Source organism: Artibeus jamaicensis, unplaced genomic scaffold (assembly GCF_021234435.1).
Source record: "Artibeus jamaicensis isolate MK-2021 breed Jamaican fruit bat unplaced genomic scaffold, CSHL_Jam_final contig_471, whole genome shotgun sequence".
Classification (NCBI taxonomy): Eukaryota; Metazoa; Chordata; class Mammalia; order Chiroptera; family Phyllostomidae; genus Artibeus; species Artibeus jamaicensis.
Genome location: NW_026521850.1, coordinates 7,229,259 through 7,252,767, shown reverse-complemented (window position 1 = coordinate 7,252,767; position 23,509 = coordinate 7,229,259). Strand labels below are relative to the sequence as shown.

The window sequence follows — 23,509 nt, the reverse complement described above, 5'->3', positions numbered from 1 at the left end:
GGCAGTTCCTTGAGTCTCTCTCAAGTGCCCGTGTCACGGAGCGGTGGCTGCCTTTGCAACAGGATCAAACTCTGCTTGGCGTCAGGGTAATTTTGAAGGCGAATTTCATTAGAATGCAGTTTGGTATTGTTAGATATGAATGATGAGTTTAGGCTGAGCAATACACTTTTTGATATTAATTTTTAATGTGGCTTCTTGGGAAGTCAGAGCTTCTGTTTAATGAAGAATGGACTATTCGTCAATACAGCTCCCGCCTCTGCGCCGCCTTCTCGGCTCTGGCCCTCACACCTCGGATTCCGACGAGGCGTTCGCTGCTTGTAAGTGTGGCATCTTCACGGCGTGTGCGACGTTATGAGTGTCCGATTTGGGGGGTGGCTCTGGGGGTCTCGCAGGCCTCCTTTTGCTGTCCTGGAAGCGGGGCTGTGAATGCGGAGTGATCCCCTCCCACACCAGTGCCGGGCCGGCCCGGGAGCTCTGTGTGCAGCTGGTTACGCTCCGGGGTTTGGAGAAAGACCTTTTTCAGGATTATGAAAATAGTCCTCGCTGTGTCAGGACAGATTTATCAGTTCACTTCAGGGTCGGTTTTGTGAGCCAGACCATTTAGAGGAGGGTATTTTACCTTTTATCAGAGTGGAGGCTGACAGTCTATTTGCAGGTAGCTCTATGGAATATTTCACCCGGGCCTCTCAGCGTGAGTCCAGCCGCCAAACAAAGTAGAAATGGGTGTTAAACAAGTGGTGTTTCCTGAGACTTTCCCACCCACCACTGCGCCCCCATGCCGTTCTGTTTCAAGGCAGGGTTTCAATTATTAATTTGGATATTTGACAAAATTCTTTGCTTGCAGTAACATTTCAAAGGCCCTTTGGATTTACTTGGGTCTGGCTTCTGCCTGTGGGGAGGGCAGCATTGAACTTGAGCAGCAGATGTTTTATTTCCAGTTGAATAATAATATTAATACTTATTATTATGAGAATGAATACAGTCATCACCCCCATCATCATTATTTCGGCTACAATTGTTCGAGCATCTTGTGCCAGGCATCACGTAAACATTTCCTGTAAGTTGTTTTCCTCTTTATAACAGGACGTGAGGCGTGCCACCCTGTGCTCAGCCCAACAGACGGGGAGACGGTGGCTGACGCACCCAAGGGCAGACCCCTGGGATGCGGAGGGCGCGGGACTGGAGCCCAGGTCCCACCGCCCTGTCCTCCCCACCATTGGGGAGCCTCAGGGCTTCCTGAATTTGGGGACTCCGCCTCAGTGGGTGCACCAAACGTGGGCGTGCATATCGCAGACTGTGGCCTGCGTCTGTCACCTGTCAGTCATCGCTTTGCTCTGCAGAACAAATTGTCTTCCCCAGACTTCGGGGACGAGCCAGGAGGAGAATGTTGCCTCGGGTTCCTTGTCAGGGTCTGTTGTTTCGGGTCTGGACGCTCACGGCCACGGCCGGCCTTTTATGAATCTGAGTCTGGCAGCCTCCCTCCTCTTGGAGTTGGGAAAAGCGGGTATTTTATTTAGCAGGCTGGAAGAAGATGAAAAGCTAGCCGTGCCCATATGTTCCTTGTTTTTAAAAGTTGGGTCAGTGGGGTTTACAGACTCTTTAAATATTTCAGTTTATAAGGTCGGGCCGGCTCATCTGGAATGGAAGCCCGGTGCCCATGGCCCCAGCTGCGGCTCTTTCCTTCCTTCCTTTTACATAGAAGGTAGGTGTGTTGCCGTTGCTGAGTTCAAGTGCAATAAAACCTAACTGGTGAGCAAATACCATGATTTGGAGTGTTGCTGCAGCTATGAAAGTTAGTTTCCTTTTTTTTTTTTCTTTTTCTTTTAAGTAATCGGTGTCTTGAAGAATAACACATTGGTACCAGGATGGTAATTAGAGCACCAAACCTCCCAGGCTTTAATGGAGCACAGTCCTTGGCATTTTTCTGCGGAAGCATTTTCCTTCACTCAGTCAGACCTTCCCGGGCTGAGAGTAAACGTCCATTCTGAAATCTGAATAGTTGGAATTCAACACGAGGGTGCATTTTTAGTTAAGACAAAGCAATCATTGGCCCCCATTTTCTCCTGACTTATGAATGGGAAATGATGTGGTTGTGTTTTGGTTTGCGTTTGTTTGATCCCAAAATATCTGTAGAAGCCCAATCTCGCAACTCCCGTGGGGGACCCTGGGGGTGACTTGATGCCCAGCACATGGCCAGAGGCGGAGCTGGGCCCGGCCTGGCCTCCAGACACTGTGCGCCCAGCTCTTACACTCGCCACTCTGAGGCGAGACCGGGGCATTTCTGCGGCCCTTGGTCACCAATGTGAGCGAGCTGCTGCTGGGAGCCCCCTGAGGGAGGGGTGGCTGTGGTCACCGCCCTTGACCCTGGTGGTTTTCCTGGGTCCTGCTCTTCTCTCACACAGAGTGAGCGGGAGCCGTGTGCCCACTGGCATCGCCTGTCACATTCTGTTCACTCTTCACACCTCTCCGAGTCTGAGTTTCAGATGCAATTTGTCACTTCAGAGGAGGGCGTCATTAATAACCATTATTTAGAACTGTCGCGTCCTCCTCTCTGGGTGTGAGTGTCGGAGTTAAGCATCCAAAGAGTGGCCTCCCTGGTGGCAGATGGGACCTCTGGAGGGACAGAGCAGGGCCGCCCCGCCCGCTGGCCTTCCTCCCGTGCTCATTATTCCAGGTCTGTCTTTAATTACGGAGAGAGGAGCCGGGCGGGGGGTGGGGGGGGGATGCCCCAGCCCAAGCTCCTGGAGCTTGTTAGCATTATTACCAAGGACCGTGTTGTAAACTGTTGATTTTTTTTAAGTGCTTGGAAAAAATGTCTCCTTAACTGTTTCATTTTAATATATGTTAAAAAAGAAAAGATTTTTTTTTCTTGTCAAACATTTGAGACAGAATAGTTCAGAAACCCTGAGTCCAGTGTCCACTGGGTGTAGGCTCTGAGCCGCCGGCCTAAAGGAAGTCCTGCCGTCACCCCCCACCCTGGTGGGGCCGGCGGGGGGCACAGAGGAAGAACCTCGAACCTCCTGACGGTGGTTAAGAAGAAGAGTCGACTTTCAGTGTATATGTCCATGCAGGTTGTTATTCTTTAACATTAAAATTCCACCGAAGCACTAATAATTACTGTTAATATCTTTCCGTGGAAACTTACAGCAAAGGAGCAATAGTAGAAACAGTGTTTAAGGAGAGCTGCCGGCATGATAAGAATGCAAATAAGCATTATTAGCCTAATGATTTTGCCGCCGCCATGGCTGTGCGGCAGCGGTGTTGTGAATATGTCATCTCGCACCCGTGAGTTTGGAAAGTGTGTCAAAACACAACTTCAATTAGTTTGCTCTAATTACGGCTCTGGAGAGTTTGTAACTACATCACTCCTCATTAAAAGAGATTTTCTTATATGGATTAATGTAATATACAGAGGAAAAGTTGCGAACTTCCGGACGCCATTTGCTCCCGCCACGAGCGGGCACGGAGCTCGGCCCTCGGATCCTGGGCTCCCCCCTGCCAGCCCGGTGAGGGCAGGGGGCCGAGCCCGGGGCTGCCCGGGCTGCTCTGTCCTTCTGTCCAGCGGTCAGCTTCCTGCTGGAAGTAGCCATTGCAGGTGGAGCTTGGACGATGTTCACGAGAGGGTACTTGAACCCATCTCGAGCTTTTGAGAGAAAATTGCTCCTCGTTCTTAGTACCTCAGTGGAGATGGGGAGCAGAAAGGCCTTTAGGGTGACCGTAGCCGAGTGCAGCATGCGAAGTCAGCCTCCAGTCCCTGGGGGAGATTGCGAGGGAAAACGTGTTTTTCGGTCATGCAGAATCCCATGGTGTCCCTGAAATGTCAATAAGACTCTTCATACAGTGAGAAAGAGGGCTTTACGGAAATCTTATCTCTTGTCTAAAATGTTAAATGGTTATAAATGCTACTGTTGAGCTGTTACCATATGGAAAGAAAGAAAAAAAGTCACATTTTCTCGTCCTGTTACTGGCATTTCTCTTCCCATGGACACCAGCGGAGTTCCCACCACCTGCCTTGGCGCCTTATCTCAGAGTGGTGGCTGTGCGTGTCCCTGAGCCTGCTGCCTCTCGCCTGCCCACAGCATCATCCTGCCCTGCCCCCCAGCCCCATGTAGGGGGAGCTCGGCGGTGCATTGTGAGCCCGAGAGTTACATTTTAGGTGCTGGTTGAGCAGGCCTGGTTTGGCTGCCTGACCCTGCCACTTGTTTGCACGAGGCCGAAGATCCAGAATACAGCTTCGGATGTGTTTTTGCTGACCTTTAAGTGTTCTCCTTGTCCTTATTTTTGGTAGGCACAAGGGGGTGTGTGTGTGTGAGAGAGAGAGAGAGATGAGGAACAGTTTTACACCTCACTGCCACTGTTACCTCGAGCGAGATACATCCCTCCACCGAGCTCCCGTGTCCCCTTCTGTGAAGTGCGGGTGAGAAGCCCCTCTTTGCAGGAGCTTTGTGAGAGCCGAGTGGGGGGGACGTGCGGAAGTGCCACACCAGGCGCACAGCCGCGCCCGTGCCCATGCTCTCTGTGCAGAGCTCACGTCGGAGCACTGCGTGCCTCAGACCTTTCCGTTGCCATGCGTGGGCTCCTTCCTGCCCCAGCGGTGGCTTCAGTCACTGACGCACAGCTCCAAGGGCCGCAGGTCGGCCTGTGGGCACGGGCGCCCCTCCCTGCAGAGTGGGCACAGAACCGCTGCGCTCACAGGTGAGCAGCTGGTAAGGGGTTAAGGTAGTAATTGTGTGAGTCTTCCAGGCTTTCTCCCAGTTCTGCGATAATTTGATGAAGAACTTCACCCTAATTAAATATTCAAATTAGGAATAAGTGTCAATATGGCTTCCCATTGCCTGGAATGATGATTTATTGTATTCAAAACTCTGGCGGCTCACTGTAATCTAAACCAAACCGTTGTTCTTGATTATTTCTGCACCGCACTCGCCATGTTTTTGTTTTAAGATTTAAACTAGTAATTGATTTGCCATATGCTGCCGTGCTGCACATACTTTAAAGCTCCGTGTTTAGGAACTTGGGGAGTTTGGAATTGTGATTTCCTCGGTCGTCCAGTGCAGAGTGGTTTGTCTGGGGGGTGAGTGTGTGTCTGTGTTGCCCATGAGGAAAACTCATTATACAGTCAGGTTGGTAGGTTGAACTTACATTGATCGTGGCAAATGGGTTGCTTGAATGGAAAGTGAACAAGTCTGCGTTATACTGACTTTGTGCCTGTGTTGTCTGCTCCGAGTAACGTGGCATCGAGGAAAAAGCCTGAATTCTAGCTCAGCCTGTTTCCTTGGCTCTGTGGCCTTGGGCACACACGTTTCTCAACCTCTCTGAGCCCCCCCCACCCGTAGAATAGAGCTTACTTTGCTGGTTTGTGAAGGTGGGAGGTGAGCATGAAGAGTCGTGCGAGTGCCCAGGAAGTGGGAACTGCCTTGGTCACGGGTGGTCGTGGGAGCACAGCCCTCAGCGCCCCTCCCCCAGAAAGCCACCCCCAGCCATCGGAGTCGGAAGTCACCTCCCATTTCTGACTCCAGAAGCCCTCGTTGCCCGTATTGTACATTGCGACGGTTCTTAGGTCTGTCTTGACTCGTGAATTCCCTTTTCATTGCTCAGGTCTTTGCTCCTCAGGGCAGTCTTTCCTCTCGGAGGCAGGGACCTCGGCTCCCCGCCTCTGGGCGAGCCACAGGGCCCGGCGGAGCGTCTGGGCCACTGTCCTTGGTGGACAGACATGCTCGGTGTCCTTTTCCTTATTGCCGTTGCTCCAAAATTAAAGCCTGTGACCTTATGGTCTTTTGTTTGCACATCTTCTGACACTTAGAGATTTTTACCTTATAATTTAGGGGACTTAGGTTTGTGTTTCAGTTTACTTTCTTAAACAGGGAAAGATATGCATCTCACTCGTTTTTTGGTTTTGTTTTTATGTTCTTCTTGGGTTTTTTTTGTTTGTTTGTTTACACGTTTTATTCTCTTACAGAAGTTTTAAGTGTACATCAAAATTGAGAGGAAGAAGGCACAGAGATTTCACATTTACCCCTGGTCCCATTAATCAACCTCAATCACCAGAAGGGTCCTTTTTTAAAAAAAATCAAGGGTGAACCTGCACTGACACATCATAGTCACCCAAAGTTCACAGTTTACCTCAGGGTTCACACTCGGTGTCTGTTCTGTGGGTTTAGACAAATGTACAACAGTGTGTGTGCATCATTACAGTATCATGAAGAGGATTCTCACCGCCCCCCAAATTTTCTGTGTTCTGCCTGTGCATCTCCTTCCTCGCCCCCTCTGGCAGCCACTGCTCTTTTTACTGCCTCTGTAGTTTTGCCTTTTTTCAGAATGTCATATAGTTGAAATCACAGTCTGTAGCCTTCCCAGTTGGCTCCTTCCCCTACTAATAATACATTCATCATCCGGTTTTTTACAACCACCTCAGTGCCAAACATGGTGCTTGGCATACGGCAGGAGCTCCATGAAAAACCGGCGGACCGAACCAATCACAGCCTTACGTGCCTGCTGGTACCGTGGTCTGCCTGCCCTTAAAGGGCCTCGTTTCACTGGATAAATTAAGTTTCAGGACTGGGCTTAGGAAGTGTATGAGCTAATGAGTGTCATTGTAGAGGAAATCAGTATGTTTTACGTTTTACAAAACCTCCCTTGATTTTGCTGACGTCAATTATGAAACAAACAAAACACAAAAATCTCATCACACCCTGAGAAGTGGTAGCAGACTTTGCACATGGAGATTTCTGTCTGAGGTCGGCTCCAAAATCAAGGAGAAAAGAAAACTCGCCACACCTAAAAATATCTTAGGGCCCGGAGTCATTACAATCACTGAGTTTCCGTTTTAGTAGAACCAAGTTACGAGACAAAGATGGCAAGATTTTCTCGAGTCTCCGGTCTTCAAAGATCTGAATCCTAACTCAGAGTCTCGGTGGGGAAGCGCAGCGGCCCTGGGGCAGGAGTCCTGGCCGTGAAGTCTCTGAGGAGGGTGCTAGTCAGGCCCTTCCAGCGGAAAATGATTCGTTTTAATTACCTTCCAGGGTGCTCCCATACCTGAGCATATGGTCCTTGAGCAATAAGCCTCCCTAAACTGTCAGGGAGCGTGGGCAACGGTCAGGGACCTCGTTCTGACACCGCTGACCAGCCTCGGAGAGCTGAGGCTGGGGAAGGTGCTTATTAAAATGCCAGCAGGTGTAGCAGAGGCCCCTGGCCCGTGACTCCCGCGCCCTGCTTGTGCCAGGTGTTTTATAAGAGCCTTTTTCTTCATTAAATGGCATTCATTAAGCGCGTCCTTACACCTGGCGCAGAAGCTGTGCGTCACAGATGACTTCTCCCCAGTGGTGGTTTGCAGGGTAAAGTGGAATTTCGTCCAGCCATTCGCTGTGCCCTTTCTCCCCCTGACCACCTAACTCAGCTGCCGTGGCTTTTGCCTCTTCCTGCTCCCAACCCCGTTCTGTGACCTTCCTGTGCCCATCACTGCGGGTCCCTGTCCACCAGCAGACACGTGTGTCTGGAAAATAAGATGTCCCTTTCGCACCAAGAGCTGGATGCTTTTTTGCACCAGCCCTTCTGACGCTCCCAACAACTTGGAGACTCCTCCTCCTGGTGTTGCCGTGTTCTTCTCTTCCCGATAAACAGGAAAATAAGTTCTCATGGAAGAAAATAAACACATACCACAGTATGAAAAAGCAGGGGTGGGAAATTCGCACAGCCGTCTCGGAGACTTCTGCTGGTCACACCGTGAGTGCCACTCCAGGTCACCGCCCCCCCCCCTTCAGCACGGGGACACCACTGCAGGGTGGCAGGGCCTTCAGGTCCTTTTTTGTGCTGGGCCTGTATGTGTGACTACAGAAGTATATTGTCCGTGTGGTAGTTAAATCCTGTACGTCATTCTGCAACTCGGTTTTGGGATTGGTTGTTGTTTTGGTTTTTTCTTTCTTGACCTGACAGCTGTTCTTTGAGATTTGGCCAGGCCGATCTAAAAATGTCTGGCTCATCCTCTCTCCCTGCTCTGCCCTAGCTTCGTATGATATGGACATTTGGCCCATCCATTGCTCTGAACAAACACTGGCCAAGGACCAGTTCCTGCCTCTTCTGCCCACGTCACTCTCCCCACACGGCCTGCATCCCGAGTTCCTCACTCAGAATCACGACATAAACCCCCTTTTCAGCCCCCTCCCAGAAAACCTGCCAACATCATTACACGTTTGCAAGGTATTCTGAGTCCGACATAATGTTGTTTCCAGGTTCTGAGTAGAGTGTCATGCTCCAGAACTAAATTTTGTAATTTTCCCCATTGGGGTGCAGATCCAAGCTGTGCCCCTCAGGCAAGCTGCTCACCCTCTCTGAGACCACCTGTCGGAGGAGACCCCCGTCAGAGGAGACAGTCTGGGTGCCTCCCTGTGGGATCCCGGTGGGGAGCGGGTGCTGAGTGTGAAGGGTACACCCTGCCAAGGTCAGCTGAGGTTATTTTGTCGTGACGCCCTTGGGCTGGATCCTGGGGGGAAGGCGTAAATGACGGTCCTTTTGTCCCGGCATCTCCCTGTTCTGAAGTCTTAATTCTGAAGCACCTGGAGCCTGTTAAACGTATTTCTTTCAGAGAAAAGGACACATGTGATCTTCTTTTATTGTTGTCCTCACATGTGAAAGACAACTGGAAGGAGTGAAGCCTCTCTGGTTCACAGCTTACTTCCCATCTACATCTGGTGGCCCCGCTGTGTCCAGGCAGTTGGTCTGATGGAGGAAAGGTTCCCCCGTCCCCTTGGCCGGGGCCCATCTCACGGCGAGTCTCTGCCTCCTGCCTTCTCTTCAATGAGAAGAGAAGACCTTGCTGGCTTCTTTACTTAGGGTTTTTCAAACCGTTTTTTAGATCAGGAAAGTATTTACTCAAGTATACTCATTGTACAATAAGCTGCAGATATTTAAAGTATAATTTGATAAGCTTGTATAGTCTGTGCTTTTTTGTGTCCTCGTTAAGAAATCTTCGCCAAAACGAAGGTCACAAAGATTCTCTCCTGGGTTTTCTTCTGGAAAGCGCCATGGTACACCTGTTAAATCAACATGCATTTAAACAGGGTATCAACCCCTCAGCCTTCCGGACTTCATCATTTACTCCTTCCCTTTTCTCTTTTCTAAAATAGCCCCATGAAGCTCTTGGGTCCTTTTTTCTGTATGTGTGTGTATATGGTGTGAGGTAAGCATCAAGGTTTTTGGGGGTTTTTTTAACATGTGGCTATCCAGTTGTTCCAGCATCGTTTATTGAAAAGATGATTAAATTGTCTTGGCACCTCTGTTGGAATTCCATTGACTGTGTACATGTGGCTCTGTACCTGGATTCTCCGTCTTGCTCCATCGATCCTGCGGGGGCCACACCTTGTTGATCACTGTGACTTGACTTTAAGTCTTGAGGTCAGGATTGGTTTCGTTGTGAGTCACTTTATTGATTTTGCTTGGAATGCTAAAAGCCCTATCAGCTTCTATATTTAGTTTTGTTTTTGATTAGGGAAGTTTTAAACTTTTTTATTGTTATCTTTATATTCTGATATCTTCCTAACACCTAGAATATTTAGATTGGTCTTTTTTTTTCCATACTCTTGAAAGTTGTTATCATTTCTGTATTCTTTGGGTTCTGGAAAATCTTTGGGGGCATATCTACTATGTTACTAATTCAGTTTTTTAGGATTTTATTTCTACATCCTTTCTAATGCAGGTAGCTTTTCCTGTGTCCTACAGTAAATATTTTTTCCAGAGATAATGTTCTTTTCATCTTGCCCTGTGACATTTTTTACACGCCTTCATGAGGGTATATATTTCTAGACTGGGTATTGGCCAAAAGGCAGGCCGTGTGAATTACCCTTCCACTCCCCTCACCTCACTTGGTAGGTGATTCAGATTCTCTGAATCTTTGTTCCCTTTCTCTGATCTCATTAGTTTTTGCAGAACCTCAGTGACAGGAGGCTGCTGGAGCCCTCACTGGCCGTACAAATCATAGGGACCTGGTTTCTTTCGAGGGCATGTACCACTTCCTCCTCCTCATTTGAAGTTTTTCAATCTTTTAAATATTTTCAACTATCGATTATTTTTCTTTCCTGTGGAGATAAGTAAACAAATGTAATTCTTCATTACCTGGGGGACACACTGTTTCAACAGCAAGTCTGCCATTCGTGCTCACGTTGTCTCGTAAACACAGGTGTGCTCTCTTAAGGGGCCCATCACTGCCACTGAGAAAAGGGAGCCTCCGGCTCGTTGGGGAATCGAGGTGGCTGTGTCCCAGGAACGTCGTGACCCAGAGGCAGGGCCACGTCTGTGCTGGAGGGGGCGTCTGACTCCTGTGCCGTCCCGCGCTTTTTTGTGCGGGATGAATTTAAACAAAAAGTATCAAACCCTGGGTCTCGGGACTTAATGGTTTCACCCCCTTCCTTTCCTCTTCTCTGGACGGCCCCATGAATCCCTTGGGTCATTTGATGTTTTTATTCCCGCTCCGGTCTTTTTTTCCCCCTGTATGTGGACGAACATTTTATAGCGCTGCCATTTGCCCTTGCTCGGGTTCAGGCAGATGAACAGGAGGTCAGAGCAAAACCCCCAAATGCCTCAGGACCTCCAACTCGGTCTTTTGCAGAATTACACTTAACACATTGCCCTAGAACAATGGCCTTCACACTCTGGTCTAGGACATTTGTATTCTCAAAACATCAGGGATTCCGAAGAGTTTTTGTTTATGTGGGTTATGTTTATCGACACTTAGCTCATTAGAAATTAAAGTGGAAAATGGAAAACGGGCGCGCACAGGCGGACATCAGAGCAGTGGCGTCGTCCTGCCGCGTGGCGTCTGGAGAGTTCTCCCGGCTGCCGGTGGGCGGGCGAGAGTGAAAAGGCCGAGTGGCATCTTCGTGTTGCTAGGAAAATAGTTGTGGCCTTGTGGTCTCCCTGCAAGAGTCTTGGGAGCCCTCGGGGTCGCCGGGGCACACACAGAAACCCCGCCCTGGGGGGCAGTTTGGCAGAGCCATCAGCCCCGAGAAACTGGATGGGCCTCGTGATCTCAGGTCACAGAGTTTGGTTGGGGTGTGCGTGTGTGTGCGTGTGTGTGCGTAGGGGGTGGGAGGTCAAAGGGACACCGGTCTCTAACCCTGAGTGAGCCTCGACGCCCCCCTCTGGCAGCTGGAGACACAGCAGGTGTCGCTTGTGCCCCTGCAGTGCCGTCTTCCTTATTGTGGCCACTGGGTCCGGAAGATTAATGGTCACATTTTAAAAATTCACACAGACCTGGAATCAGCACGAGAAAATACAGATTTAAATTAACAAGGAAAAAGCAGAATCCCATCAAAGGAAATAAATCGTGCTGGCAACTATTGTCACGTAATAAAATGTATTCTGTAACTGAAGGGCTTTTGTATGGAGCTGTCTGCAGCGTCGTGGCCATGTTAATTGAATCAGGTGCCTAGACTGACTTGGAGGAAAAAATGAAATTCCCCTCAGCATCTATTTAGCCAGAGCCATTGTTGGCAGCTCGTGGGATTTGCTACAGGACGGCCCGTCCCTCCCACAGAGAGAGGTGATCACTCAGCAGGGTGCACCCTGTCTCCTCTGGGCGGCTCCGTGGGTGGGGGACAGAGAGGACAGCTCAGTCAAGTGCCCCGAGCATCCAGGGGCTGTTCTGGTAAGAATTCTCCAGCTACCCGACAGATTTCGGAATAATAGTTCATCATTTGAGTCAAGTGGCAGAAATGGTTGGCCCCTGGTGGCCAGTCCCCCATTCCATTGGTCTGGGCCCTGCTGGGGGTGGTACGAGGGGGTCTGCCGTGCTAGACGGGGTCGGCTTGCTGGGGGCTCCCCCTGCTCGCTCCTCTCCTATGGCCCAGCGTCGTGAACGGGGTGTGCTTTTCATCCGAGTAGATGGTCACGTTACAGGAAAGGAGCTAAAGAGTATTGGGTTAACAGTCACAATTCCCAGTGTAGAAATAAGGCTTTTACAATGGACCTTTTCTCATTAGATGCCATGGTGATAGGCCTGGCTTCTGCCATTATCGGCTGCTAAAATATTTTAAATGAGTGTAAAATATCTTACCAGACAGTTGTACCGTGATCTTTAACCAGTCCCCGATTATTTGATACTTCATTTTATTCCAGTTTTTGGTTTTATAAGCAATGCCATGATGAATATATTTACTGTTTGTGTAAAAATATCCATGAATCAAAAATAATTGCATTTTCCAAACCGTTAACCAGCCCAGTTCCAGTGGCGGGAAGGAGATAAGTGTGAAGCCTTCCTGAAGTTCCCCGAGAGTGTCTCTGATTAGAAGAATCATATTTGTCCACTCACTTAACAAATGTCAGGTGCCATTATAGGGTCTCCCTAATATTTTTGGAATTGCCCGTGGTGTGGAGGGCACTGCTCCAGGCCCTGGGGATATGGAAAGAGAAGGCAGAAGGCAGACTGTGCTCCGGAGACACGTAGACAAATGGGACAGTCCTCTAGACTGGGAAGGGCTCTGTAGGAAGGGGAGAGAGCTGTGAAAGAGCCACCAGGCCGGGCACTTCCTCAGGGGGGTGGCCTGGCTGGGGAAGGGGAGCCAGCTTCTGGGAGCTGGGGGAAGAGCGTATCAGGCAGCAGGAACAGTGAGTACAAAGGCCCTGGGGCAGGGGTGAGAGTGAGGAAGACCAAGCAGCAGCCAGTACAGGTGGAGGGTGTGAGTGCAGGAGCCAGACGAGGGACAAATGGGCAGCGACGGGAGGCAGAGTCTGGGGAGTTGGGCTGGTGTGGGAGACAGCAGAGACCAGGGTGTGGGTGTGGATTTGGTTGCCCAAGGCAAGTGTGTGGCGGGAGTGCGAAGGGAGCTAAACCAGAAGGCTTGAAAAGAGCAACCTCTAAAAGGTTGGAGGAGGAGCCAGAAAGGACCATCTGCAAGGAAGGAGGAGAACCAGGCCAGAAGAGGTGGGCTGCAGGGTGCGGTCTGCTAGGTGAGTCTGATGGCCAGGAAGCTCGGGCCACGCTGGGCCTGGGGCAGCGAAGCAGCCGGGCACCTGGACTTCTGTGTGTTTACTTCTTTACGGCCCACATGCCATCGAATTACCCCCAGACTGTTCACTGGTCTTCGAGCTTGTTATGGCTCCGTATGCAGTAGGTGCTGAATAATTGTTTGCAGGGTCATGGTAATCTCTGTCATAACTTGTTATGGCTCCGTATGCAGTAGGTGCTGAATAATTGTTTGCAGGGTCATGGTAATCTCTGTCATAACTTGCTGCTCCATTCCCATCACTCAGGGCATCTCCATCTTTTTTTTTTTTTTCCTCACTTTCCCACAGGCAGGCAAGGTTTTTAAGTTGCAAATTGGATCTTCTCATGTCCCTGCTTACAGATCCTTCTGGATAAAGTCAGAAGTTGTGCAGGGTCCTGAGTGCTGCGGCCCGTAGCCCTCTCCAGCCTGGTCCCACAGCCTCTCCCCGGCCTTCAGGCTCCCGCCATCCCAGCCTCCTTCCAGGGCTTCCTTCCACCACCGAACCAGCCAGTCGGGAGGCCTGGATGGCGCTCGCTCCTCCCCGCCGGCCGCACCCCTTCCCCTGCCCATCCTCTCTGCACCGCCCCCCCCCACGGCCCTGTCCTCATAGTACTCAGAAGCAGCCTTGCCCAGAGCCCTGCCTGGCATGGTAGTCAGTGTTCCTGCTTCCCACGTATGACTATGTTCGTGAGCAGGTATCCTGCTACCTCATGAGTGTTTTCATGTCCCTGCTTCAGGGTGAGCTCTGCAAAGGCAGGGACCCGCCTGTCCGGCTACTTCTGAGCCCCCCCACCCCCCACCCCCAGGTCTCTGCTGATGAATGTCAGGCGCTCAGTAGGCCACTGCATGGCTGGCTGCCCCCTTCTCTGCTCCAGTCCTGCTTGGCCCCACCTCCTCCGTGACCCTCCCTGAATGCATCTTTTTAGAGCTTTCAAAGCTTGGACATCTTAGTGCTCCACAACCCTAAAGCAGGGTTCTCCCCGGGGAAACACTGGAACCCCCCTCGTTGGTACAGTGGCTGCAGTTACAGCGCCCACCCCAGCCAGCATCACGACCGTGCAGCCCACCAGCCCCACAGCTCCCTGTGCTCACAGGGGAGCTCCATGCTTGCTTCCAGCTCTGCTGTCGCCATCTTGAAATTCTTAATAACACTTGAACCCGAGGCCCACATTTTTATTTTGCACTGAGCCCTGCATGCCGGGGAGCTGGCCCTGTATCTGCCATGTAGGGCCGTGTGAGGAGCCGTAGGAGAACGTGTGAGACCCGCATACCCCGGGGCCTGGCACATGGCAGGCACTCCCTGCAGGGTCACCTGTCATCATTTTAGCTCTGCTCAACCACAGCCACAGTCAATAATTCATCCTCGTGTTTGCTCAGCTTCATTGACTAAGTGCTGTGGTCAGAGGCATTGATCAACTGCTTACAGCCCTTCCCAGCTGCTCCTCGCCCTCTCAGGTTTCCTGAACCTGGCCCGGCTTCAGAGTCGCTGCTGGAGCTTGTTAAAAATAGATTTCTGGACTGCACCCCAGGCCCTCTCAACTGGACTCCCCCGGGTCGGGGCTGTGAATCTGTGTAGTTAGCAAGTTCCCAGGCAACGCTAATACCTTCATCCGAGCCCTGATGGGCGGGGCCCAGAACCCAGACCTCTTTCCCCTCTGGCCCTGGCCTGTCTTTCCAGTTTCATGTCCCCGGTGTGCCCTGCCCCTGCCTGTCAGCTTTCCCTGACCACCCACTGAGCCCCTTGTACTCTTGTAACTCCTGGTCCTCCTCTGAGAACAGGACAAAGCTCTGTCCCCTTCGTCCGAATATTGTTCCTTCCTTTCACACTCAGCACCCAGTTTTGATTCTCCTCTGAGCATGTCGTGTTGCAGGGTGATTTGTCCCTGCACCTCTGTCCCCTGTGGCCTGAGAGCCCCTTCGGGGAGCTCACCCTGCACCCTTAGTCAGCATCCTGCACCCTTAGTCAGCATCCTGAGCATTCACTGCATGTGGGCCATGTCCACGTGGTTCTGTCCGCTGTCTCCCCGGCAGCCCCAAGGGGGTGCACGTTTGGTGCTCAGTGAAGGCCCTCAGCCTGGTGAGCCAGGCTGGTTGGCAGCACGGCTGTGGGCGCTCACCCCACAGACCAAATGCCCTCGGCACCGAGAAGTCCTGGGAGGTTCTTGCTGGCTCCCGGCTCTGCGGGAGCAGGCCCTGAGTGGAGAGCCTTTCCTCCCGGGGGTCCGCCTGCACAGGAGTGGTTCCAGCCGTCACCCGTGCGTCTCAGAGAAGGCAGAATGTGAGACGTAAAGCTTTCTTCGTGTAGTGAGCGCTCCCTCCCTTTTGGAAATGCCGGGTGTGGCCAAAGCTCAGGCTGCAGAGCCATTTCACACTGGCCCCCCATCGTGCCAAGAAGAGGTATTTTTGTTGTTGTTTTCCCCCTCAGACCTGTGGGGTTTTAAATATTTCTCCTATTATTTTGATCTTGCTTTTCCGCATTTGCTAATGGCAGCTCACGACCACACCAAACAGATTGTTTGCTTTGGCTGAATACTCACTTATCTCCGTGCGTGTCATGACTTTAATGCCAACACCTGTGCCAGAGAAGACAAGCTGGTTAATCAAAGGTGCTTTCCAGAGCGCCTACTGTGCGCTCCCACCAAAGGGGTGAATGCAGACAAGTAGTTCAGAGGAGTGTGCCCTTCCTGTTCTCAGTTGTCATCGGGCTCCTGAACTCCCAGGGTCGTCATAGCTGCTTTGCTCACAAAGTGCTTCCTGTGCTGTCACCCCAGCAGCCCTTCGGGGAAGGTACAGACGCCAACACACAGATGACAGAACCAGTACGGCAGAACCGATCAAGGCCCACGTGCAAAGCCTGAGCGTCCTGGTGCCGCTGGTGTGTTTGGCCTGGTGGGCAGATACCTAGTAGGCAGAGATCAGGACTAAGCTGTCCACCTCCCTGAAGCACCATAGGCGTGCTGCGGGCTGGGGAAACCCTTTCTTTTTCCCGGATGTCCTTCCCAGCGTGGACAAAGGTGGCTGCCGAGGTCTGGACACTTCTCAGTCCCTTGGAGGGACTCGGGCCGGAGGGGGAGCGCTGCTCTCCAGGGGCGCCCACTCCTGCACACACCGCAGTGGGCCGTCTCACACGGAGGGATTGCTTCGTACACCCTGTAACCTCCTTTTTCTCCTTGTCTCTTTCTCAGGCACATCTCGCTCACTCTCCCCGCCACCTTCCGGGGCAGGAACAGCACTCGGGCGGACTACGAGTACCAGCACTCCAACCTGTATGCCATATCAGGTGCGTGGGTTGGGCCCCTGCTCTGCAGCCGGCGAGCACGACTGTCCCGCACCACCTCCCTCCATGTGCCCCCCCCCCGGGCTCTGAGGGCGTCTGCCTTACCTCTTCTCCCTGCTGGCACCAGGCCTCCCCTTTCCTCTGTGTCACCGCAGCCCTTCGAGGAGGGCCAAATACTCAGCATGTTTTCAAACTAATGATGAAAAACAATGTGTGGATTTCACAAGCTTGAAGGGGGTTTCCAGAGAATAGTCACCGCATTGTTCACCTGCCAGGTCCAGGGCAGGTTCCCCAGGGGGCCCGGGGAGCAGCACAGAGCAGGGGCCTGGTCCACGCGCCCTCCCGGGTCCAGGTCTGTCCTCACCTCTCATTTCTCAAAGCCAGGTTTGTGGCCAGAGGTTGCACTGGTGGTCTCCCCGTCACACCCCCCGTCCTAGGAGTCTGTGATTTCTGAACTTGGCCTTGAAATTGATAATGTTACCTTGGCAGGAACTTCATCAGTCCTCGTTTTCCTTTTCGCCTTCAGCCGGGGAGGGGAAACTTACAAGCCTTATTACAGAATTGAGATTCATTAGGTGCCTGGCAGGGCAGGTGACTTGCTAAGAGCTGAGGAAACCCACAAACTCGCCCCGATCATGCCGTGCCTCTGGGCAGGGGTGTCCGTTTCTAAGGGGGAAGTGGCAAATCGGTGCCACTTACCAGTGCACGCTCTTAATGGTGAGTGACATTTTGAACATGGGAACATGGCATTCGTTCATGTACCATAATGAACCAGTTATTTAAAAGGTAATCTTTGTTCTAAAAGCTGCAACTTCAGGTTACTAAATAGATGAAATAGAACAGTGGTATAATTCGTGTCAGTATTAGTTTTTCTTGTTATGATCGCTCCCTAATAGGTTTGGAAGTAAAAGCAAAAGCCACTTGTTCCATTTCTGGGTGGCATACCTGCCGGGGAAGGGAAGGACAGGGATGTCCCCCACGCCCTTGCCCCCCCCCCCCCGCGTTTCTGCGGGAGCCAGGCTCCTACAGGGCGGAGGAACCACGTCGTCTGAGAAAAGCGCCCCAGCGAGAGCTGCTTTTGTGCTGTGCTATTTCAGCAGAGTCGACAAGGAACATAACAAGTGTAGAAAGATGACCTATTTTGTAGAAAAGCCGGTCATTTCCCCAGATGCTTAGTGGCAGAGGGATGCAGAACAGGTCTGCGAAATCCAGCAGGGCGACCCCGTTCTGAACACACATAAGGAAGGCTCAGTCAGAGCAGATGACTTTTTTTCCTCCAGCTTGCAAATCTTTTTCCAGCCGGAGTGTTCGGCTGCCCCCCCTCACCTGGGCTCTCTGATGGCTTTCCCAGCTGTTGATGTTCCTGCAGAAAAGGGCCCACAGAGTGAAATCTCCCCACGTTTGGCAGGAACGTGCCTGTCTGCCTCTGGACCACTGCTTCCTCGCCCCCTGGCTTTGATGAGGTGTTGTCTGGGTTCATTTCAGCTGTTAGTTTAGCAATACCTAGGTAACAGCCTCAAGACACAGGGGAAGCCATTCAGAAACTTCCTGTTACATTTATGTAAATGGCAGTGGGTTGGATTTTATCTTCCAAACAGAGGTAGTTGAGGCTGCAGCCCACGGCAGCAGGCAGCTCGGGCCTCCTTGGCGGCTGCAGGCACCAAATTGCTCTGCCAGGGTTCGGGACTGCTCGGTTGTGATGCTGCCAGAAATACCCCGCAGGACCCACTGGCTCCGTAAGGCCTGCAAGCTCAGCATCGGGCAACCACGGTGCAGCTGGGAAGCCTGCCCGCCTGCCCACCGGCAGCCTGCCTGCAAGTCGTTCTGGCTGGAAGGGAGCAGAGACCTCCCCTCCCCCGTACGAACAGTACTTGGCACTGAGTGGCACAGCTCGGTTCAGAATTGTGAAGTTAAGGTTTTAGTGGTTTCTTCCAAAAACAGCCAAGGCAAAGTGTGCCCTGGCCCTAGCCCTTGCCCGGTGCCCGATGCCATGGTAGCTGGAGCTCTGCTGGTAATGAAATGAACCATCCAACCTCTCTCCTTCCCAACTGTGCTGGCACATGCCCACTGCAGACTTCAGGGGCTAATCCCTTGGGGCAGACTCCTGGTGTGCCCTGGTTCATTCCTGAAAATATTTGATGACTGAGTTTGCAGTCCTTCCTAAGATAAGTAGATTTCCAGAGTAATTAGAATTTGGAAAAGCAGCTCACATTTAATTTGTATGGATATTAAAGTCATGTTTACTTTTACATGTTCTCCCAAGGGCATACCGGTTAATATATCCCTTCTCCGGTGTCCTTCACTAAGACATCCATGCCACACCTGCAGAAGACAGGCGTGGCTCAGAGCTGCTGGAGAAACCATCAGAGAGAGTGTGTAGCTCCGTCCCCAGCACCCGGGTGCTCAGCAAATGTTCAGGGATGGAAGGCAGGGAGGGGAGCATTTAGCCCAGTGTCTGCCTTGCCCAGGAATGTCCTCTGTGACCTCTGGGGAAGATGGTCATCCTGACTGGCTGCTCCGCCACCTCCAGCATCTGGGGCCACCACCTCGCATGAACCCATTCTGTGTCTTCAAGGTCCTCCCTCGTTCAGCTGGGCTCTGTCTCCCCGTATGTTCATACCCACCCAGCCTTTTGGGGTCCTACGCATTGTCTGCCAAACGTGACAACTGTTCGACATAGTCCAGCCAGGGGTTTCCTCTTGCCCCCAGAAGTGGGTGAGGAACTTCTGCTGACTCAGTGTCTAGATCCTGAGAAGCTGTACCCCTTGCTCCACCAAGGGCGCCCTAATCAAAGTGGCATGAGGTATGCCATTGATCCCCACTCTGCTGCTTCTGGGAATTTCTTCTAGAACATATTACCAATGTGCAAAAAGATTTATCTACAAACAGGAGCACTGATGCTTTTCAAAAATAATCCTCCAAAAAGGGGCTGGGGGATGGGCTTCCTAAATGCCTAAAACAGAGGCAGATGGTGAAATTCTGAAACATCTGTACAATGTCCTTAACTTTTCGGGCAGCAAAAAATGATTTCAATGCCCTGGCATAGTTGTTGGGGCATCGCCCTGTACCCCAGAAGGCTGTGGATCGACTCTGCGTCAGGGCACATACCTAGGTTACGGGTTCGGTCCCTGGTCAGGGTGCGTACGGGAGGCGGCCGTTCGATGTTCCTCACGTCAGTGTTTCACTTTTTCTCTCTACCTTCTCCTCTCTCTCTAAAAATCAATAAACATACACTTGGGTGAGGATTTCTTAAAATGATGATTTCGATGAATAGATGTGCATAGATATAAGTAACAAGTCATAAAGCAGCGTGTGACCTCGTTTAAGAACGCGCACCTGCAGGTCTGGACGGGCGCGGCCCAAAGCCTTTGCGGGCGCTGCCCCTGGACTTTCCTGCTCTTTTCTCCTTCTGTGTGGTGCCTCGTTTTTCTGTGATGGCATGTGCTGCGTTCGTAGTGAGAGAAACTGTAGACCTGACGTTCATTCGGCACGACCTCGTGCAGCTTGCGGGCCCCCGGCGGTCGCCGCCCCCTTTCTGCGAGCTCATCCCCCGACCCACCGTGCGCTTCCAGGCTCGACTGGAAATCGATCTCAGGCCCAGATCGATGATCTTCTTACTGCTCCTTCCTGAGAGCATGACTTTTCCTGGTGTCCAGTCCCCTGGACTCTCCTGTCCACTGGCATTCCTGAAAGACCACGGGCGGCCACTCCTCCAGCGCCTCTTACAGCCAACGGGCCGAGTGGGGAAGCGCCTGGCGCTCCAGCCACCCCCTCACCGTGCTCTCCGTGTCCCGGGTCCCCGTGTGGTCCTGCTCCTTGGGGCGTGAGGATGACTTTCCCTGGAAGAGGAGACAGAAGTAAGATGGCGGGCGGCTGGTTTGGTGCACTTTGTATGTTTCAGGGTCGGCAAACTGTGGCTCGCGGCCAGAGGTTCCCCACCGCCTGTCTCTGTGTGTCTTGGGAGCTGAGGGTGGTTTCATGTATTTAACTAGTTGGGAAACCATAGAAAATAATATTCAGTGATGCGCAGGTTCCTGTCACACAGCAGTGGCAGAGCCGGGCGTGTAACAGGCCGGAAGGCCCACTGCAGCTGGGATATTTCCCATCTGTCCCTTTGCAGAAGAAACTCACCAACCCCTGGTCTTTGTCATCTGTCCTATGCAAGGGGCGCCCCCATTCTTACTCTTCGTCCTCTGCACATAACTTCACACCCCTTTGCCGATGGTCCGTCCTTCTGTGCGTGGCGGGTCAGCGCGCTGTCCGTGTTCTGGCTTCTGCGGCCCCTCGCTCTGTGCCTTTAAGCGCTTCCCTCCTGGAGGGCTGTCTCCAGGGCCATGGGCACTTGGCTAGTTTCTATCCCAAGTTCCTTGCTGGGACTCTTAGTGGCTGTTGGTTTTCTTTGTAAGAATCTCTTCTCCCTCCTGAAAAGTCTTCTGCTTTAGTCCCAAATGATGACGTTCTACCTTTTTTCCTTGGAATTTTTCTTAGATGTTTAGGTGTCTGACCGTGTATTCATTCCTATTTCACCTATTCCAGAAAGATGTAAGGTAGCTCCAAAAATACATGTAACATAATAAAAACGGGAATGAAAAAATAAGAGTGAACCAAAAATGGGACAGGAAAGTAGGGTTCTGTTGGGGGTGCAGGGGCCCCCGAGTTTGGCTCTGAGCCAGGACAGCTTCTGTGCGGTCAGCAGGAAAGCTGGTGAGTGGCTCAGTAAGAAACTCACTGTATTCTTCTAAGTAAAGAGGGTGCCGTGAACAACGAAACAACCACTTGTCAGCGCATTTTAAAAGGTCCAGTTATATAACTGCGTGTAGCGGGGAATCAGCTCATGTTTGGAACCCAACAATGTGTGGGAGTTGGGCAAGATGGTTCGGAAGAGATATTCACGTGCCGGGCGTCACGTGCCTTGGGGACTGGGGACCTCGGGGGTGTCGGGAAGGAGGAGCGCCCCGCCTGCTGTCCAGCCTGAGGGACACACCACACGGGAAGCTCCCTGAAACCTAGGCTCCCTGAGCCTACGAGTGTCTCTTGTCAGCTCGTGACAGGTCTCACCTAGTGAGCAGGTGACCGTAGTATGGGGAGCCCATCTGTGCAAGTCTTTTGTTTTTGTGATGTTTGTAACAAACTGACTTATATCCCCGAGTGCAGAATTTCTACCAAAGCAAACTCGCCCCTTTTGAAAAAACTGACGTGGTTGTATAAAATAGTAGAATCAAGCCAATGAACATTAAAACGGGCATGTAACCAAAGCAGACGCCCCAGGAGCTCCGGAGCAGCCCCGCGCAGAAGGGCCCTGCGGCCTCGCAGAGCAGGGCGCTGTGGGCGTTGCTTCCCTTCCCTTCGGGACACGGGGACTGCTGTGCTGACCGTCCCCCCTGCCAGCTACGTCCTCACATTTAAGAGCGAAGGGGGCACAGAGTTGCACTAGGACAAAAGCCGTTGTCACCTGGAACCAAGCTGGGGGAGGGGGGAGGGGTGCAGTCACCCTGGCGTTAGCTTTTTTGTTTTATTTTGTTTTCCCAGTTTTCCTTTTGATTGCTGGAAAAGCCAGCTTATTGCCTTCTACAGCTGTTCCCTCTTAAAAACCAATTCCCTTTTAAGACGTTCGATACCAGGAAGCTTGTGAGTGTGGACAAGTCTGAGTCCATCAGCTCATCAGTTTGGCCCCCGACTCTCCACAGAGCAGAAGAGGATTTTATCTGAAACAGAACCGTGTATGAGCCATGTAACTGACATCAGACCAGGAAAGCGCAAAGCAATTAAAAATAATTAATGATTTCTGAGTATCAGCCTTCTCCATGCAGTTTTAATCTAGTCCTCATTTAAATGGGAAGATGGACATTTAATTATCAGTATTATGAAATTCATGATTTATATATTTCATCCAATTGGATAAAATTTCTGCCACCAGCTCTTCATCTTATTATGGAAAAAATCTGTGTGTTTTAAGATAGGGCCCTTTAAAAACCACCCACAGCCTCCTGGACAACCGTAGACACGTTTTCCTTTCATTTGTGGCGATCACATTGTTTAGACCTTTTAATTGGGGAAATAAAACTCACCTGGAAAATCCAGAGTAAACTTAATGGCGTTGTCTGGGGTGGGGGAGAAACAGGGGAGTAAATACAGACAACTGTAACTGAACAACAATAAAATAATTAAAAATAAATTTTTTTAAAAAGAAAATAAACTTAAGACTTCAATGTCCGTAAAGCATCGCAGGGCCAAAAAGCACAGGCTGCCTGCCGGACGACCACCATCAAGTGCCTGGGACGCACGGCTCTTTTCCGTGAAAGGCGTGCTCACCGGCAGCTGCTCTGCGTGTCCCGTGCACGGTATCACGTCACAGAGATCATACCCGTGTTCTGTGTGCGTGTGCCTGAGGGTCAGGGGGCTGTGTTACAGAGAACCTTGAATGAGGGAAAGCCACTTCTTCCGGCGGACGCCCCCAGGTTGTCTTGGTCGACCTCTGTGTTCACAGGGGCCCCTCTGGCCTTTGTCGGTAATGGACACGCTCACGTGGCCCAGTGGCCTTGTCTTTGGGGCCCTTCTGTCCTTTTCCCCCCACTGAGGACTTTCAGCATCACCCAAGGCCGGTGGAGAGGCACTGGGCCAACGTGGGGGAGGGTGACAACGACCCAAGGCGGGGACATCAATTTGACGCAGCCACAGATAGTGAGAAGCAGCACGGGGAGGATTCCTGAATGAAGCGCAAAAAATATTTATAATAATGGAGCTCAAATCGAGGAGGAAATAAGTCATTGGAAAGGCGTATAAATTTTTATCTTCACCTCCAGCAGCCCTCGCGCCCCTTGTCTATCCATCTATCCTTGCCCTGACTGACAACAAAATCGAGCGCCAAGAAAAATATAATAAGAAAAAGAAGAAATGAGTCGGAGCGCGTGGGGAATTGATCGCACGGCGTGTCCGTGTATCCCAACGTAAAGGTGGGCTTGACAGGTGGCCGGGGCCGCTCCGCACACGGCCATGTGTGTGCTGTCAGGCGCGCGCACGCTGCCTTGTTTCGATTGATGAATTGCCTGCTTTCTTGATTAAACCTTCCGTCACTTAAGAAACAAAAAGCCTGTGTTTAGATGGCAGAGTGGGACATGTCAAAAAAATCTGTCTCCTTTACCTTTGTGCAGATGTTGGGCACAGACTGTAACATGTATTATTAAAATGAATGTGGCATTTACTGTGCATTATTCCTTTCCTGGGAGAAAGGGCTGTAAATTATATGCTAATAATA

The 23,509-nt window shown here is 51.5% G+C and overlaps 1 protein-coding gene across 2 annotated transcripts in view; it reads left to right on the top strand.

Annotated features, from left to right (window-relative positions):
- MVB12B (multivesicular body subunit 12B) overlaps positions 1-23,509 on the top strand; it is a 150,343-nt gene that overhangs the window by 65,020 nt on the left and 61,814 nt on the right. For both annotated transcript variants that reach the window (XM_053667714.1, XM_037159983.2), the window contains exon 7: positions 16,163-16,257. In XM_053667714.1, coding sequence (XP_053523689.1) covers positions 16,163-16,257 — 95 coding nt within the window. The remainder of the gene's footprint in view (positions 1-16,162; positions 16,258-23,509) is intronic.